The sequence below is a fragment of the Melanaphis sacchari genome, unplaced genomic scaffold (assembly GCF_002803265.2).
Source record: "Melanaphis sacchari strain LSU unplaced genomic scaffold, SCAv2.0 Contig93_pilon_pilon, whole genome shotgun sequence".
Taxonomy (NCBI): Eukaryota; Metazoa; Arthropoda; class Insecta; order Hemiptera; family Aphididae; genus Melanaphis; species Melanaphis sacchari.
This window is the reverse complement of record NW_020271665.1, coordinates 902,677-920,715: the sequence shown is the minus strand read 5'-3', so window position 1 is coordinate 920,715 and position 18,039 is coordinate 902,677. Positions and strand designations below refer to the sequence as shown.

At 28.2% G+C, this 18,039-nt stretch overlaps 1 protein-coding gene across 2 annotated transcripts; it reads left to right on the top strand.

The window, feature by feature from the left end:
- Window positions 1-209: 209 nt before the first annotated feature.
- On the top strand, window positions 210-17,453 carry LOC112603018. 2 transcript variants are annotated; one of them, XM_025351420.1, is made up of 4 exons: window positions 210-551; window positions 7,010-7,081; window positions 11,259-11,406; window positions 16,448-17,453. In XM_025351420.1, the coding sequence occupies exons 1-4, from the start codon at window positions 448-450 to the stop codon at window positions 16,685-16,687; spliced, it is 564 nt and encodes a 187-aa protein (XP_025207205.1). In that variant the 5' UTR covers window positions 210-447; the 3' UTR covers window positions 16,688-17,453. The 2 variants fall into 2 exon arrangements, with proteins under 2 accessions (XP_025207205.1, XP_025207207.1); XM_025351422.1 differs by having other exon boundaries at window positions 494-551; window positions 6,994-7,081.
- Window positions 17,454-18,039: the final 586 nt, after the last annotated feature.

Sequence of the window (18,039 nt, the reverse complement as noted above, 5' to 3'; positions counted from 1 at the left end):
GTATATATCATGCTCGCGAATACCTACGTCCGGGCAGTGATTTTCCAGTTCCGTATAAAAAACCGATTCTTCTAGACCATCATCCGCACATCGCGAACGCCGTCCGTCCGATGCAATCGTCTCGTGCAGTGATAATATTATTATTAATACACGATACGTCATTGTCGGTAGTAAAAAAAAAAAAATAACATATATATATACTTATAATATAATTTAATTCAAATTTATAATATAATATAATATAACAAACCAGGCGACGATTTTTTTATCAAATCTTCTCTCGACGCGTTGATCATATGACCGATTCACTAACGTAACATTTCGACAGCATTATACGATAATAATAATATTATTATTATTATTATTATTATCATTTTATTCTGTTAGTATCTGTTTTGTTATACAGCGTACTCGTGGTCAATAACGTATTCCTACTACATAGACGTTATGTTGCCACGGGTTCTAGTGACTATTCAGGTATTGCTCGCCGTGACGTTGGCCGAAATCTTAAAACCCACCTGGCACCAGTATTATTATCCGAGACACCATGCGTGAGTATTTCTAAAACACATAATATTATGATTACGACACCCCCTAACGGTATGTTTACGATATTATTTTCGGAGTGATGATTAAAAAAGCTCCTTTTGATATTATGCACTTTATCGAGATTGGTTTTAAACTGTTTTTTATTTTTTATAGAACTATAAACTGATAAATAAATAAAATAGTAAATCTTTGGTAAATTATTTTTGCAAAAAACTCCGCAACGTTTTATAAAAATTATAAAACACAAATATTACAATTATTGTTATTGTTATTTGTTATTGTTATTATTATTATTTTTTTTTTTTGATTTATAACCGTCAATGAATGTAAACCGGATACTATAAAATAATTTTATTTTGTTATATTTATTGAACAAACTATTAAAACATAAAAATAAATTATGGATCTGAAGGATGATAATATATCACCCTAGTACCCACCTCTATCATCATAATGATTTTAAATATAATGTTATACATTTAAAATAATTGCAAATCTATTTTTTTTTTTACATTTGAAATCATGAATTGGGGGGTTATACTTGCGTTTGTCATTTTACCTCCAGCCATCATCGTTTGTTGAAAAACAACAATATTATCTAATGGTTTAGATTTACAAGGATGTGGTATAATAAGAAGAGAACCCCCTACTTCTATCATTTGTTGCCTTCGGTATACCTACATACTAATATTATCTTAACTACTTCTTATATCTGGATTGTATTTTGCTGCCTTTTCTCTTCATCTTCCCTTTTTGACAACACCTCATAAATGTAGCCGTTTATGATCTTCTAAGCCTTGTTGTTCGATAACATGACCGCAATCAGATTATCACGCGTTATTTCAATCCCGAGTAGGGCATTGATTCTATTGAGCCCAGTGTACCATGCGTCTCAAACGAAAAAGGTGTGGTACGCGTCATCGATTTCATTTTCACAGTACCAGCAAGTCAGAGAGTCTAGTTTTCCGAATCAGTGCAGATAGCCGGAAAAACAGTCGTGTCCGCTAAGTGCTCGCGTGAGTTCATAGTTCAACTCGCCGTGACTTCGTTTGAACAAACGTCCAATTTCGGTATGAGCCGGTGAGTCCACCTACCGGCTACTATGGGTGGATGAATCCCATCTTGTTCGCCATTCTTTCCGCAACTCCTTTCTTGCTTTATGCTTAGGACATTTTCAAAGATTTGCAATCTTTCCTTAGCTATTAAGTCAATTGGGGATATTCCTGTTATGATCAATACAGCATCTCCCAATACCGTGCGATACGCACACGCCATCTTTAATGCTGTGCGTCTTACCTTTTTTGCTCATCGTGGATGCCCAAAACAGAAGCGCCGTAAAAAATTGTAGAATGGACCACGTTAGCTAGCATCTATTTGTCTTCGGTTTATGTACCTCGTAATTGCTTTAACAAAATAAGAAATCCTTAGAATATATGAATATAATTTATTTTTTACGTTAAATAAAAATATATTTTGTTGTTGTGATAAATATATAATAACCTAAATTAAAATATCAAATACCAAGCTGATTAGTTGACCAAATAATTAATGTCAACATGTCATAATTAATTATTTTAATTAATATTTCTTATGAATTATTACCAATCTTATTTTTTTTATTTATAATTATACGAAATTTCAGCACCGAATGAATAAAAAAAAAAAAACTTAAATAATATTGTAGATAAAAAAAAAATATTTATTTTATAATTTTGATGAATAATTATTTTAATTTCTGTAGTTTCTTTGAAATTTCTTTGTTTTTCAGTCAATTGATAAATGCGTCATTGTTTCGTGTTATCTGTTTTTTGGCAGTCTTTAGATTTTTTTTTGGAATATAAATACTTCTAATTTTGTAATAAATCATGTAATAGTAAATATAATTTTTGATTTTTCACAATATTCAACTTCGTAAATTATAAATATATTTTATTTTGATTTATAATTATCAATAACTGTATAAAATATAATTACATATTATTCTATACTAGACTTTATTATACACATAATATATAAATCTATATCTATGTATAATCATAAAATTATAAATATTAGTTATCACTAGTAAATAATATCATAACAAATTGATTTCTATATTTTAAGATTAATTATAACTATACGATTATTGATTGTTAGGACTTATCTCTTCTTTATAATTCAAAATACAACAGTTATATTTGCGGTAACTAGCTAAAATATTGATATTTTTTTTTATTAAATTATTTTATTATTTATAGAAATAAAGTATTGTTTTTCTATATGTATATTGGTATTATAGTAATTTAAGTCCAAATAAAATCCAGTCTATTGGTTAGTTAATAATATTGTATATGTAGTTTTGGATAGGAAAAGATAGAACGTAAAAGTAGATATAAGATGGTACTTTGTTCATTGACGTAATCACAGATAGAACTGGTAGGGTAACAACGTTTGTAACTTTTTTCATTAGTATTCATTTATTTGTATTTTAGTATTTTTACGGAAACTTTTAACCCTGTATACGACAAAATACATTTATTGTTGCTAGCAGATTAAACTGGATTGTATTTCTGTATGTAATTTTACCGGAAAAACATATCAAGAATGTATCTCAATAATATTAGATACAATAAATTAAGGTAAAATCTGAAATTAAAAAAGACAAAATCGATTAGTCTCCTCTATATATGAGCATAAATAGGGTTTATTCATAATGAAATTTTATAAAACTTATAGATCCAATAAAATATCGTTTTTTCTCTTTATAAATTAGAATGTTCGCTGCTTATGATATAAGATAATTCAAACCTTAACATTTTAGATATTATATTTTTTTTTTATATATATATATATAGTCCATATACTACCTTAACTATCCATGATCTAGGTGTGTTAAAACAAGTTATACTAGGAACAACTTAGCAATCATCTTAATCTAATGGTTGAGTGAAATATTATTGACAATATTTTGTTTGACAGCACTGCTATACGACGTGTCCTTTCTTTGGCTGAATCCGTTGGTAGTTCATCCTGACCGTGACAAGTCATAGGCCACACCAAAATAATCGCTAAAATAATGTTTTCCACGATAACATTATATATTATTGTATTTTAAACGAATATCGACAGCGAAATATAATATATATTTCATACAATTTGTTCTGATGGTATGTGCACATATTTTTTTTTTTATATTTGTTTTGCAACACGTCATAACAAGTCTTTTATGGGTTTTTTTATATCTATATTTCAAAGTACGGGATATAAAATATAGATATCGTAATCTAGTTTGTAAAAGCGCGTAAAACTTTTGAAAATATCGTGAAAGACGTAAACGTAGAATTTATAAAATATACAGTTTTTATTTTTTTATTTTTAATACGATCGACACTAAAATAAAGTTCGATTACACGTACAGCGTTTAAGATATTTTAATTACCCGTAAAATGTATTCGGGATTATTTTTAGCGCGAATTCTACTCAACAAAATTCTAATAAATTTAATTCTACAGACAGTTTACAAAATTTAATCATTCTGAGACGCCATCCAGAGAATTCTTAAATAAAAGAAACGTTTCGCAGACGTATTGTTTTTGCGGTATATTGTATGTATTTTATATACGACACAGTCGCGTACGGAAGAAGTGCGAGCTATTATAGAAACACTTCACCATAAAAACAATAGTGTTGTTTTTTCTTTCTTTTAGAACTTTGAATTTAAAAAAAAACCGACTTGATTTAAAAAAGGAGATATATATATATATATATAAATATATACTATGTAGTCAGTATATTAATTGTTATTGGTCGTTTTTCATAATATCCATTGAAAATGTTTCAAACGATTTTTTATTGTTATTATTATTATTATTATTATTATTTTTTTTTAATAAAATGAAAGAGTCAATCTCTACACGACAGCTTTACGTGCTCTGACACATTTAAACGATGAATTTTAAATTGTGTTAGGATTTTTGTGTCACGTATTTGACATTTCTAAACTGTACTATACCACCATGTCATACCAACACACCGTATTAGCATGCTTAAATGGTGTTTTTTGTTGATAATAATCATCGAATGATTTCATTTCAATTGTCTAAATTCATTATTTAAAATTTTCTGACAATATCCATCAACATTAAAATACTTTGAACATAAATTAACAATTAGTGTTATTCAAATGTAATAATTATGTACTGAATAAAAACCTAAATATTTTGTAATTCACATCATCAATTAGTTGGTTTCAAACAAAAAAAACTACTTTAAAAATACCATGCACAAGTACTTCACTCTTTCCGGAACGTATTTGTTCATATATATTGTATTTAAAGTGCATTGTGGGGCATTTTAAATAACGTTCCCCTTTTTTCCTTCTTCTTTCCCCGTCTAGGTGTTTGACCAACCCGTAAGTACTTCAACAGTTTTACTTCAAGAGGCATAAAACAGTGACTGACCAATAGAATATTATAATACCGGACAATTCGGGGATCCCAGTGTACAATAATGTATAAAATTTACTAACCCTCTTGACGGGCAACAAAACTGCAAACTCGGTTAATATTAAATTGTTACCTACTTTAATATCTTTAATACAAAGAGATTATAATATTTGTGTTATTACAAAAGTTCGTTCATTATATTATAAAATATATCATAATATTAAATCTATGAATACTGTGTAGTGTGTAGTATGAGTGTATTTGTATAGTAATGAAGGGAAATTCCCAAGAACACACCACGAGAATTCACATGAATCATAAAGATATTTTTAGGGTATGAATTATTGTTGACTCATTAAACGTTAGACTGAATTTTGGTGCATTTTACTTAAATATTGGATAATAAGTTTTGTGATAAATATAAATTTTAAAATAAACTTTAATCGCTGGAAAATATAAAAATACCTTATATTAAATTTCAACATAAGGATTCCATTAATTACAATATAATTCAAAACAGCCTATTGGTTACATAATTGAAAAGTATATACATATAATTATCTTAGTTAATTAATAATTTAATAAACCATAATAAAATTGAAATTATTCATATTTTAAGTGAACACACCACGAGGCAATAGGAAAATCGAATTTGTTAATTTCTATAATTCTGTGTAAATCATTAAAACTAGAGATTGTAAAAATTAAATAAATCAAACTAGTGGAGTACCTAATGTATTATATTTTAATCAAATTAAGATATTTTAATGGAGTATAAAAATATTTATTTGGATTAATTGTGTGATCACACTACTAATTATATATACTTTTGTTCCATATTGTACAATATACATAATTTATATATTATTATGTTATAAAAACTAATTTGGTTCTTATATAATATACATTTTTCTCTGTTAGTTTATAATTAAGGGGGGTTACGTATTTGCGTCAAAAAAAAATTAATTCATCTTGGGCACTGCCCGTTTGCGCCAAAATAAAAAAAAGTATATTTTTCCGACAGCCCATTTTTGCCAAATTTACCTGCGTAAATATTTTATTTTATTTAAAAAAAAAATCATACAATTGACTATGATTACCAATACCTTATAATTTTAAAAAAATAATATGTACTTACTATTTTTTATTACCTACTAAATAAGACGAAAATCTGTCTATCCTCGATGGATAGATGTTTTAAAAATACATGTATAATATTTATCATAACAATTTTAATCATATAAAATAATTGAAAAAATGTATTTTTTAACAAATTTGGAATTTTAAAGAATTCTCAAAAATGTTGTAAACAAAAATATTCCTTGATGCAAGTTTGTTGGAAGTATCGTCTTTAGGAATAGCTAGCGGTACTTGATTATAGACTATGGTATAATACTAAAAAGTACAACTTTCGAATTTTATTCTTGTTAATTGTGATTTAACGTAGTTGCGTCTGGTGATACAAGAACAATAAAATTATTTGTAAAACGAAGCATTCTGTGCGTCATTCATGTAAAAAAGGAACAAAAATAGAAATAAACAAGATGCTCGTAATTAAATTAATGAAATAACAATATAATTAAAAATGATGAGCAATGGAAAATCAAACTTTCTCCGAAATCTAATTAAAATATTTATTGTTCGATTAATATTGTTATACTTTTTTTTATAAAGTTTAGTGACTTATACGAAGGAGTTTTTCCATTAAGCAGTGTCGTTAAACAAAATTGTAGCTTTAAGGAAAAAAGTAGGACTTCTTTATCAAAAAGAAAGAGCTTTTTAAAACGTATTTATACAATTTGGCTCGAGATATTACGGCCCTTTGACCGTTTACAAACACCGCTGCACATCACTTTCTCACGTATATTATAGTAAAACACGTACACAAACACAAACATACTCATACACAGATATATATATATATATTATTGTACGTGTTTGAGTAGGAATCGTAATAAAACCTTCACTAGACACTTTATTTTAGACTTTGAGTATCATGATCACATAAAATTTGATGCAGTTTATTTTTGTTTCAGTTACAGTATACGGTATTTTGAAAAGCTGGCTTCGATGCGAGAGAACTTCCAGAAAGGCATACCATATAACAAGTAATGATTTTTACCACAGCTGGAAACATAAATTAGCATAGAATAATATCAGGGTATAAGTTATTCTAGGTTTGAAAATATAACTATAGTAATATTATACAATATGTTAAATAATTTACATGTTATAAATTGTTATTTAATTTTTAATTTTTTTTATAAATTATTACATTATAACGGCATAAATTAAGATTTTATGATTACATTTGAAAAAATTCATCAATGAAAAATTGTAATAAAAGAGTTATTTTATCATATGATTAGTAATTTAAAATATTTGTGGCTTCGAGGATTTATTTATGATTATAAAAAAGTGATTTAGTAAAAATCGTAAAAGGATACTAATAAAATTCAACATTCTAGGAAATTAACGTCGGATAAATAATTATAATATTAATAATAAAAAAACCAACCTCATCAAAACACATATTTTACTTGTGAAAACGTCCCAAGACATGATGATTGTAGAGGTTTCCAACGATTCTTATAGCAGTTGTGGACTTTTGTTTTCCATTTTCAATTGGGTTTGGATATATTATTTATTTAACGCCCCGGTTAATCTACCTATATGTGTACACTGTACAGGTTAAAAAGTTATAACATATTGAATTGAAATGGGTACGTGTTTTCAGGACGTTACGCCTGTGCAACACGCTCGTCGGCACTCGGCATCCCTCTAAACGATTTCGCATCACTTGTAAGTTTACGCATGTTATTTTTTTCCAAAGTCAATAATTTTTTGTGTAGCGTGTTTGGTGGCTACGTAATTTCGGTAAAGTTCAGTAAAAAAAAACCCGTACTCAACACACAACCTTGGCGAGGAATAAGCATGCATCCGTAGCAATATATCATGCAATATAAATAGGGTAATTCACCGAGCATGCTCACATTTAGATTCGGAACGATGAATGTATCGATTTTACAATGATATGGTATTTTTGTCTGTCATCACCTTTAGGAGCAGTAAAAATGGTTAGTTTAAACTTTAATTTTGGAAGTTAATTCTGGTAGTAAATTGGATCTAGTTGATACTTTAGAGTTTAGGGATGAAAAGTAAAAAATGATCAGTATTTTTAAAAAATAATCTAGGAAAAGAAAAGAAGATAAAAAGGTGGGCAAATGGGTGCTGTTATGCTGCATGGTTGATTTCGAGAGGATCACTGTGATGGATAAGTTAAATTTAAATTCAGTAATACATCATATATACGAAAAATGGTTGTAATTGGAGACAATCTATTGGCCAATATCAATAAGTATATTTTATAATATTGATATTAGAGTAATTAATTTTATAATTAGTATTACGATTTGTTGACTCATAGTAAAGTTATATGCTGCTGTGTTTAAGTGTACCTAATCGAATATGCCCCCGTATCATTTTAATAATTTTATAGTTTGGTCTGTAAATAACCAAACTAGGGTTCGGTATTGAACGATTTTGCATATCTATTGAAAACCTAGTTTTATACAAATTCGTTACAGAAGTATAGAATACATTCATATCAAATGCACACATACTCGTTACATATTTTTGAATAGTATGCAATTTTACCCATTCTTAGCAATCCGCGTGTATTTGAAGTTTTTCATGCTGTATGATAAAGACATTTTAACATATATTGTATTATAATATGTGTGTAATAGTTTAACTGTAGTTTAACATTAAAATCTTTTATGTAAATAAGGAAATTCGCATAAGTAATGAATCTAAAATATCCAACTTGTAAAATAAATGTGTGATCTCTTTTATAGTGGAAATAGCAAGAGTACATTTTATGTAGATATATAAAAATCTAAAACAGTTTTAAAAATATTTAAAATTATTTTAAGAATACTGGAAAATTCGATATGTTGTACAAGTTATAGATGTTGAAGTACTTTGTCGTTGACTATAATGGGTGTGTATAATTCGAACTCAGGATAAATAATTATTAAATTAATAGTATAGTTATTCCAAGCGAAGATGGACTGTTGGCGTTTTTTTTCTTTCTAAGGACATTTATTTTATCATAATATATTTCTACAACTACATATTTATAACAGTAATAAGTTAAGTTTTAAAGTTTTTTTTTAAGTTTTTAAAGTTAAAATTTTATTTTAACAGTAAAAAGTTAGGCTGAGCTTAATCATTATTAGTATTACTGTAGTGGTTTTATTAACTAATTTTTGCCAAAAATAAATCACATATACAAGTATTATAATACAATAATAATAATATTATGAATTACGAGATAAAATCTATTGAACTAATTTTGTAAAAAATATTATAATATATTAACACAATTATTGGCCTCTTGAATGTTTTAAATATATGTTAAGTAATTAAATATTAAAAAAAAATTAGAAAGAAAAAAAAAATTATCTACTATTTTATTGTTTGTGAAACGAATGAAATTTAACTGGTTTAGTTTTGTTGTTCACTATTAGATAAAACAATTAAATGACTACAAAATCCAAATTCAACTAATTACATTCAAAAATAAAAATAAACTGCTTAAAAAAGCGTAACTGCAGGTTATCTTTAAAATATATCGCATGATATTTTACACTTAATTGGGTCATACAGTGCGTAATCGTCGTACTTTGATATTGCAATTGTAATTTAATATCATTTTGCGATGAAACAAACATCAAACGTATAACATGTTATTAAAATGCATGTTTTTAGGACGAGACGCGCAGAACACTAGTCAAATACGAACATCGGCGAGTTGTAAAACATAATATTGTAAAAGACAACGTCAATAGCTTAATAACTAGAAAAATAATATAATATGTAGTATTATATTCCGAGTATTTGTATTATTGAAATGCGTTAACTGCTTTATTCAAAATTTACTATGAGGTTCGACTGATACACAATGTTTGAACAATGTTTAATTTTATTTTTGCGCATTTAAAAAATAATATTATATTTTATAGGTCTTAAACGATTATGAACTCTGCATAACTAAACGATTACTTACCTAATAAATATGTATTATGTTTGAATACATTAGTATTCTTAGAAGACTGCTTAATTATATTATGTATACACATTTACTTGGTATTTGGTTAAATTCGTTGCTGATATTTCAAAAAATATGCATATTTGTTTTTTTTTTTTTTTTTTGACAAATGTATATATCGTTGAATGCTTAGGACAGTTTTGTTATTTTAAAAATTGTATATTATATTATTAAGTTGACAAAAATTGAAGTGGAAACGGTGGGAACTAAAAACAATGGCGTTTCAAATGCAATTATTTTGATTAACAACATGAGGATATAATAATAATAATGGTTATAATCATATAATTGTGTAAAAATATATAAATAATGAAACCAAAAATCTAATTATATTTGTTCAATAACGAATTATGATCAATGTAGAAATATCAAATATGAATATTAATAATAATTATACATAAAATGTTTATATTCTACCTAGATTTATATTAATTAAAATGTTAAAATTAACATTCTTATTTATATAAATGGCTGGCAAATTAAAACACGGTTGTATTGTGAATCTAATAACATTCTATGTAAAAATCGAGGTTAAGTAAAATAATTAAACAAATAATTTAATCTCATTATTTACTTTTTATATGGAGAAATAGAAAATCAGTTTAATTGCACTTAATTTTAAAATCAATTTTGTAAACTGAAGTTCTGGATATAAAATATTGCTAATAATAATTGAACTATAAATAATATCAAATGATAAACTTAGAGGAACCTAGTTTTAATTAATGTTTGTATCAGATTATAATTTCACTAATTTTACTACAGTTTCAGATTTATACATAAAACTTTTAATTGGCAAAAAAATATAATAAATAGTTTAGAATATGAATGTAAAATATAAATGAACAAATTCGATTCTCTTTTTAAATATTATGTTTTAAAAAGTTTGTTTGTAGTTTTTTAGTTTTAAAATAATTTAAATAGTATTTTATATTAAGTTTTTCTACCGAACTTGATGTATTTATTTTTTAATTTTTAGAATAAAAGGTAAGGTTAGATTGAATGGAAAATTGAATTTGTCAAATCATTTTAAAAATATATATTTACTTTTCATATCAGTAGATACCTGAGTATAAGTGGAATGGAAATAATTTTGCTTACAATATTTATAAATTAATAGGGAAACAAAAGAAGTATATAATAAATAAATAATTCACAGGGAATTTTTACAGATGGGGATTTTACAACCGAATAGACACTGCGTCTGCGACGGAGAGCAAGAAACGAAGGCTGCGAATCGGTAGTGGATGGTGGAAACTAGTACCGCCGACGGGAGCCGAGATCAATTGTGAATTTCCGAGTACTGTGCCGGTGATATCCGTAAGTTTGGGTTTGATAGAATAATTAACGCTAGTTGAAACAGACAACCGAATAGGTAAATAACATAACATTATGTGTCTAATGATATTATGGCATATTATATCATATTAATCACGGTTTAAGATTTACTTTATTTTAAACCGTTATACATTAATAATAAAGTTTGATAAGGCAGTCTAAAAGAGTGGATTTTTGAAAACCGTTTCATGACATCGACGTGAATATGGCCAGCGCATCTCGTATCGAATATGGCAGTGCTCACGTAGTCACGTGTAATATCAATATTCAGTTTTATGGGGCTAGGTAAAATGGGTTCGAGAATATTTTTGTACAGTTTGAAAGCAGTTGTAAGTTGAATCTCAACTATAAATTTACTTATTTATCTAGTTTTTCAAGCCTGGACCATATAGCAGTACATCGATACATGGATGGTTTGCATTTAAGTGAATTTGTAAAAACTGCTATGTATATGGTAAATTTTACATAATGGGTTTGGGCTACTGATTTTAAAATATAATGTGTTTGGGTGACCTTTTTTTTAATATTATCTTGTTAAGTGTTTAGACACTAGGCAGTATCTTATAAATCCATTTTTTCTCTCATTTTGACAGACTTGGAACTATCCGTAACTTCCTTGTCTATGATTAAAAACGAACTGTTTTTTGATGAAATGTAGATATTATACGTACAACCATATCTCAATTTTTCAATTTGTATACTATCATTTTTTTTTTTTTTTTTTATTGTGGTGAGTATTAACGTCATTGCTGATGGTCGTAGGTATGAAAGCATAATCCGTAAGTCGGTCAGCGGTGGCATCGTGCCAGTGAGATAGATTCACAGGAGACGAACGTTAAAATGTATGGACGTATTATACTTGTTCAATCGCACTATAAGGAATTCAACCAAACACGTTACTTTTGTTATGCGGGTAAAAAGGCAATTCGTTCAAACGCATAATGCTCCAGATATAGGCAAACAAACATTACAAGTAAATAATTATGACGGCGATAGTGTGTGTTTGTGGCCAGCTATTCTTACCTCGGATTTCGAGCATATCCCGAGTGCGTCCAGTTTTTAATTTTTACTTTTTTTCTAGGCTGAGTGCGTCCGCAATCTTATTAAAAAATTATATTGAATAGATCGAGTGCTTCCGCAATCATATCAAAAAATTATATCGAATATAGCCCGAGTTCGTACTCGGTTCACGTTCAAGAAGATTGTATACATCGAAGAAAATTTGAATCAATTTCAAAATTATAAAATATCAAGACTAAATTACGTCAAAATAATTGCATTTAAATACCAGCCAATAAAGATATGCTAAAAATAAATATTACAATTTTTCTTAAAAAAAAAAAATAAAAAAACATTTAAAATAATTAGTTTGCTTACCTAAATTCGTGGGTGTAAGTTAAAATAAAAGATATTATTGCATAAATAATAAACAAAAAATATTTTTAAGGTGTAAGCCAGTTCACCTCCTTGTGGTGTATCCCGGGTAATTCTAAATGAGCTGGGACGCACTAGGGTTATGTCAAAAATATAAATTTTTTTCTTGGAACGCACTAGGATGATACTTTATTTCAGACGCACTCGGATCATTAAAGAAAGGTCGTTTTGGGACGCACTCGGGAAACTCCCTGGATTTCATTACATTGGCCATAGTCACTTTTCTCCGAAAATGAGATACCACAACGTTGTACTTTTAATTAAATCTAATTAAATTACGTATTTACGAATTATGCATTACATACCAAATAACGATTTTTATGATGATTAGTGATTACACACAGACAAACATACGGTATGTGGGCTATTCCATTATAATATTTTTAGTGACATTTTGTGCGCTGACTTATGATTATATTAATTATATCGATTATATTGTGTCTTACACTCTTATAGTTATACAGTTTTACAGTTGTGTTTTCTTAAATCTTGAAAAATTGAAATAATGGCTAGCGAATAAAATAAAACTGTAATTGTAAAATATGGTCATAAGTTTAGGTTTCACAAAATATTGAATCACAAAGTACAAGAATATACAATTTTTGTTTCTCACGAAATATCTTATACATTATTTACTAAAACGAATTTTCAATGATATTTGGTGAAGAATCAATATTGAGGTTTATACGAACTTTTTTTGTTACTTTATTGTTTGTGTAAACGGAGGTGGTGATGCGAGTAGCAGGAGATTTTATTGAAATCCTTTTTGTTTTTGTTTTCAGGGGAGATGATAGGCATTCGAGTAAAGTATAGTTGACTGAGTTTATGTTTGATGAATGCTTACTTAAATGTGTTTAGAAAAATTGTTGCACGATGACTGATGAGTTTCAATTTAAAAGGATTTACTGAGAATACTAATTTCCTATATATCTAAAAATCAGTTTTTATAAGTTTTTTAGGATTGAAGGTAACCCCCTATTGTAGCTGTAGGGCCTTTCTAAAGTAATTATTCGCAACTATAATTATGTCAATAGTATTAATATGTGTATCTTGCACGCTTGATTTTGTGCATGACAATTTTATACGTAAAATATGATATTATACACTTATAATAATATACTTTTGTACTATATAGGTTTTTATATGACAAAATCGTCAGAACGTTTCACGGCCATGAATGCGAATCAACATAGTATCAACTTATAAATTAAGAAAGAAAAAAGCGATCTTAAAAAAAATTGCACATTTAACTCTAAATATAATGTGAAGAAAAAAAACGTTGTTTTAAACAATTTATTGAACCATTTATGTTTGAAAGCGACATAGTTATAGATCGGGCTGTGGTGCTGGTGCACAACATTATTATGCAAATAGAACATCGGTTGATTGTGTTAATATACAACTCACTTTTTAAAAATGTATTAATGTTTTAAGGAAATAGTATTTTGATTAAATATCTCAATCATCAATTGAAATAATTTAATAGATTTTTTTTAATTTTTTTTTAATTTTTTTTAATAAAATCATACATTGTAAATTATATTCTTAAACGAAGCATTCTTTGGATTATTTCGAATTTTGCGTTAATAGTTAATTAGCAATACATATAAATTTTTTATCAGTAGTAGGCCAATATTTTGTTATGTACCTTTGGCTTCTTCACTCTGATTATCCAACTTTTAATAGGTATACTTTTATAACTACATAGTTAATAAACTGTTTGAACCGGTATCGAAACGTTTAGAAAATAATATTTTAATTCGGGATACAAAACTAATAGTGTATGTTGTCAATTTGTCATTTGTAAACGTTATAACTAGATAAACAATATTAAAGATACATTTTTTTCTTTCAATAATGTCATTTAGTATTGGTTTTTAATTATAAGTCGTGCTCAGTAATAAATAAAAAACTAATTATGTTTCAAAAACCTAAATAGCTTTAAAAATAATGTTTGTTGTACGTTAATAATATATCAACACTCGGTTAAAATATTATAGCTGTTTATTCTATTATTATATATTATAAATGTGGCTGTATTCGCAACAGTTTACGAGAAAGTGTTCTGGCGCGTCGTAGTCAACGTTCACCTTTCAGATAAGATGATTATCGTGAATGTACTCACGGAGACAGTTTTACTCATTTAATGTACACAATACTGTTATTGTCGCGTTCAGAACTTTTTTGCGATTGTTGCGGTGCTGTGTTTTTACTCGCTAACGGCCTTACGTTACCAAACAGATAAGCGCGTTGCCAAATAACGTGATTTCGAGTGTAGTTGGGTGTGCTAAAAAAAATGATATCATTAATTATGTTTACAACCCGTACAACGAACTGTAATTTTCTACTCGGAGTTCGATCAGATTCAAAAGTTCCGACGACGCACGTGTTTCTATTGCTTGTCATCATTTGATAATATTGTGTTCGCCGCAGTTGTAATAGTACGATTTATTATTTAAAACGGCAATCTAATGATTTTGTGAAACCATGCTAGTTCGTATAACACAAGTTTATTTTTTGGATTTTCACATGAATATATAAAATAATTTTACGAGTTTGTACGAAAATATTGTCATTACTCCGGTTTGAGTTTGTAAAGTTGTCGTTGTTGCATCGCCTATTTTCTATACTTGGTTAGAATCATCATGTTGAGAAGTCTAGAGGTCGTATGTTGGACCTCTCTGAGAAAATAATAGATACTCCTATCATCTCCATATTCCCGTACAGGGGTTTGTACTATTGTTACGAACTTCAATGTGATACAGGGCGAAAGATAGAGTTAGAGAAGCTTCATTACAGTTCGGTGAATATTTTCTAAGTGCTAACGTTTATTGAAATTTGATTAAATGCAAAATAAAAAAAAATAAGTGTAAAACAATGTAGTGGTGGATTGAGAGGTGTTTCTTCAACCTCAGCTGTGATACCGCGTCTAACAAAATCTTGTTAGTCTATAGACCAGCTCTTCTAGGCTAAAATGCTTATCCTTACTATGTATTATCTCTAAGTATCCATATAATATGGTCTACAGTTGGATAACTTACCATACATATATTTATCTCAGCAGGATGCATCCTTCGAATTTGTTACATGTAGAATGAGCCTGGTATTAAAACCACATTATCCCAACTTGTGTCCATTAACATAATAAAATATTATTAAAAAAGTTAAAATATCTTACAGGCCTATAGTCTCTTTGAATTTTAACATAATATTATGTCTTATGATTATTAATTTATTTAGGTTTGTGTTATATTGTCGTGTTTGTTTAAAATTGTTTTATAAATATATACTTACTAAATTATATATGTTATTTATGTATCTTTAATCACAGTTCACATCACTGTTGAGATAACATCGTAACTTTACGTATTCGTTGCTGGAATATGTTCTTTGTAATCTCGTAGATTTTTTCAAGTCTCGTATTGTAAAATGTCACATACCGAAATCATTTAAAAACAAGTCATCTGACAGGGGTTGCTTTTTAATACTGGTTATGGCGTGATCGCGCACCACCAACCCGTTAAGTTTTTCTAGTCATTAAAATAATATGGTATCGTGGTTTACGGTGTGTAATTTTGTCGGTTTGCAGAACATCGTGTGGGAACGAGTGGACCCGGGAAAAGCGGACAAGGAGATGGCTATGAGGCGAATGGGTGAGGTGCAGACATACGACATGCACCTGAGGCCTAAAGGCAGCACTCTGCATTTCCATGACGTAACGCCACTGGACAAGGGCCTTTACAGGTGTCTAGCGTCGTCCGTGGACAGGCTGACGGGTGAACCGCAGACAGTGTTTCAGGACACGGACTTCTATCCGGATGTGGTCTGAGTTGAGCGTGCCTGCTGATCAACCCCGAAAACAACGACAACCGACGGCGGCCGCAGATGTTGTAAGCGAGGGGTGAGACTGACAGCGGAACTCAAGCCTTAATAATATAATTTAAGATCCCGTCTTATTATCGCATACCTCTGCATTATTTGTACTGTTGTTGTTATTATTATTATTATCATTATGTATTATGTATTATTATTATTATTATTATTATTATTAATATCTTCGTCGTCATTACCAAATAATATTCACGGGCTGATGTAGTAATCAAAAAGTACAGAGAAGCCAGACTTTAGATGTACACCTGATGTGATACGTATAATTTTGTATAATCTTAGTTCTAAAAAAGTCATAGGCCACTAATACATATATTGGCACTATTAGAAATGAAATTATATTATTTACCTTTCTGTATACACAGATGTGGTATAAGTATTTTATCTAGATAATGTCATCTAATTGTAAAAGCACGAAAAGTGCATTTATGAGGTTATATTATAATAATATAATCTGTGGATTTCGCTCACATAGTCCTCCAAACTTTACTCGCACCTTTGAATACTGTAATATCGTCTACTCGTGAATTATTATATTATGTGTGTTGGACGTTTAAATAATAGTTTCTGTTCAATAATCACGTCGACGCGTTAATCTGATTGTTTTACGGATCAAACGCGATCGCGTGGTTTGTAAAAAATGTCGAAGCTATCCGTCACGCAAACAGTTTAATTTTTAGATAATAATAAATTATGATGCGCAAAACGTTTTGTTTGTTTGTTTGTTTTTTTTTTATTCATATCATTTTTTTTTTTATTTTTTTTTATTATATTATGCAATCATTTTTTTTTCTATTTGAAATACGTTTATACGTGACAAAAGGAAAATCCGCCGACTATATCTTTGGGTTAATTGCGTTTGCTTTTGGATTTTGAAAATTGGCTTGATAACTACATATGTACAATAGCTATAATAACTAATCGTTAAAAAATAATAAAAAACATAATGGAGAAAAACTTTGCACAATATTGTTTTGTGTTTGTTGAGTTTTGATACAATTCGTAATGTCATAATTCATCTATTTTGAGTTGTATGCAAAATATTGGTTTAAATTCAGTCTGCTGATTTTTAAGTATATAATATTAAATACTTGGTTGATATACATCAAATGAAAACGTTATTATTTATTTAAAACCGTAAACACAGACATAGTGTAGGCGCTTATTTTATTTGCGGTATTTTATTTGTACGAGAGTTTATTAAAGTGTTCTTATACTTTATAATAAATATAAAACGATATCCTCTGTTTTAATTTAGAAACATAACTTACTGACAAAATAAATCAAAATAAT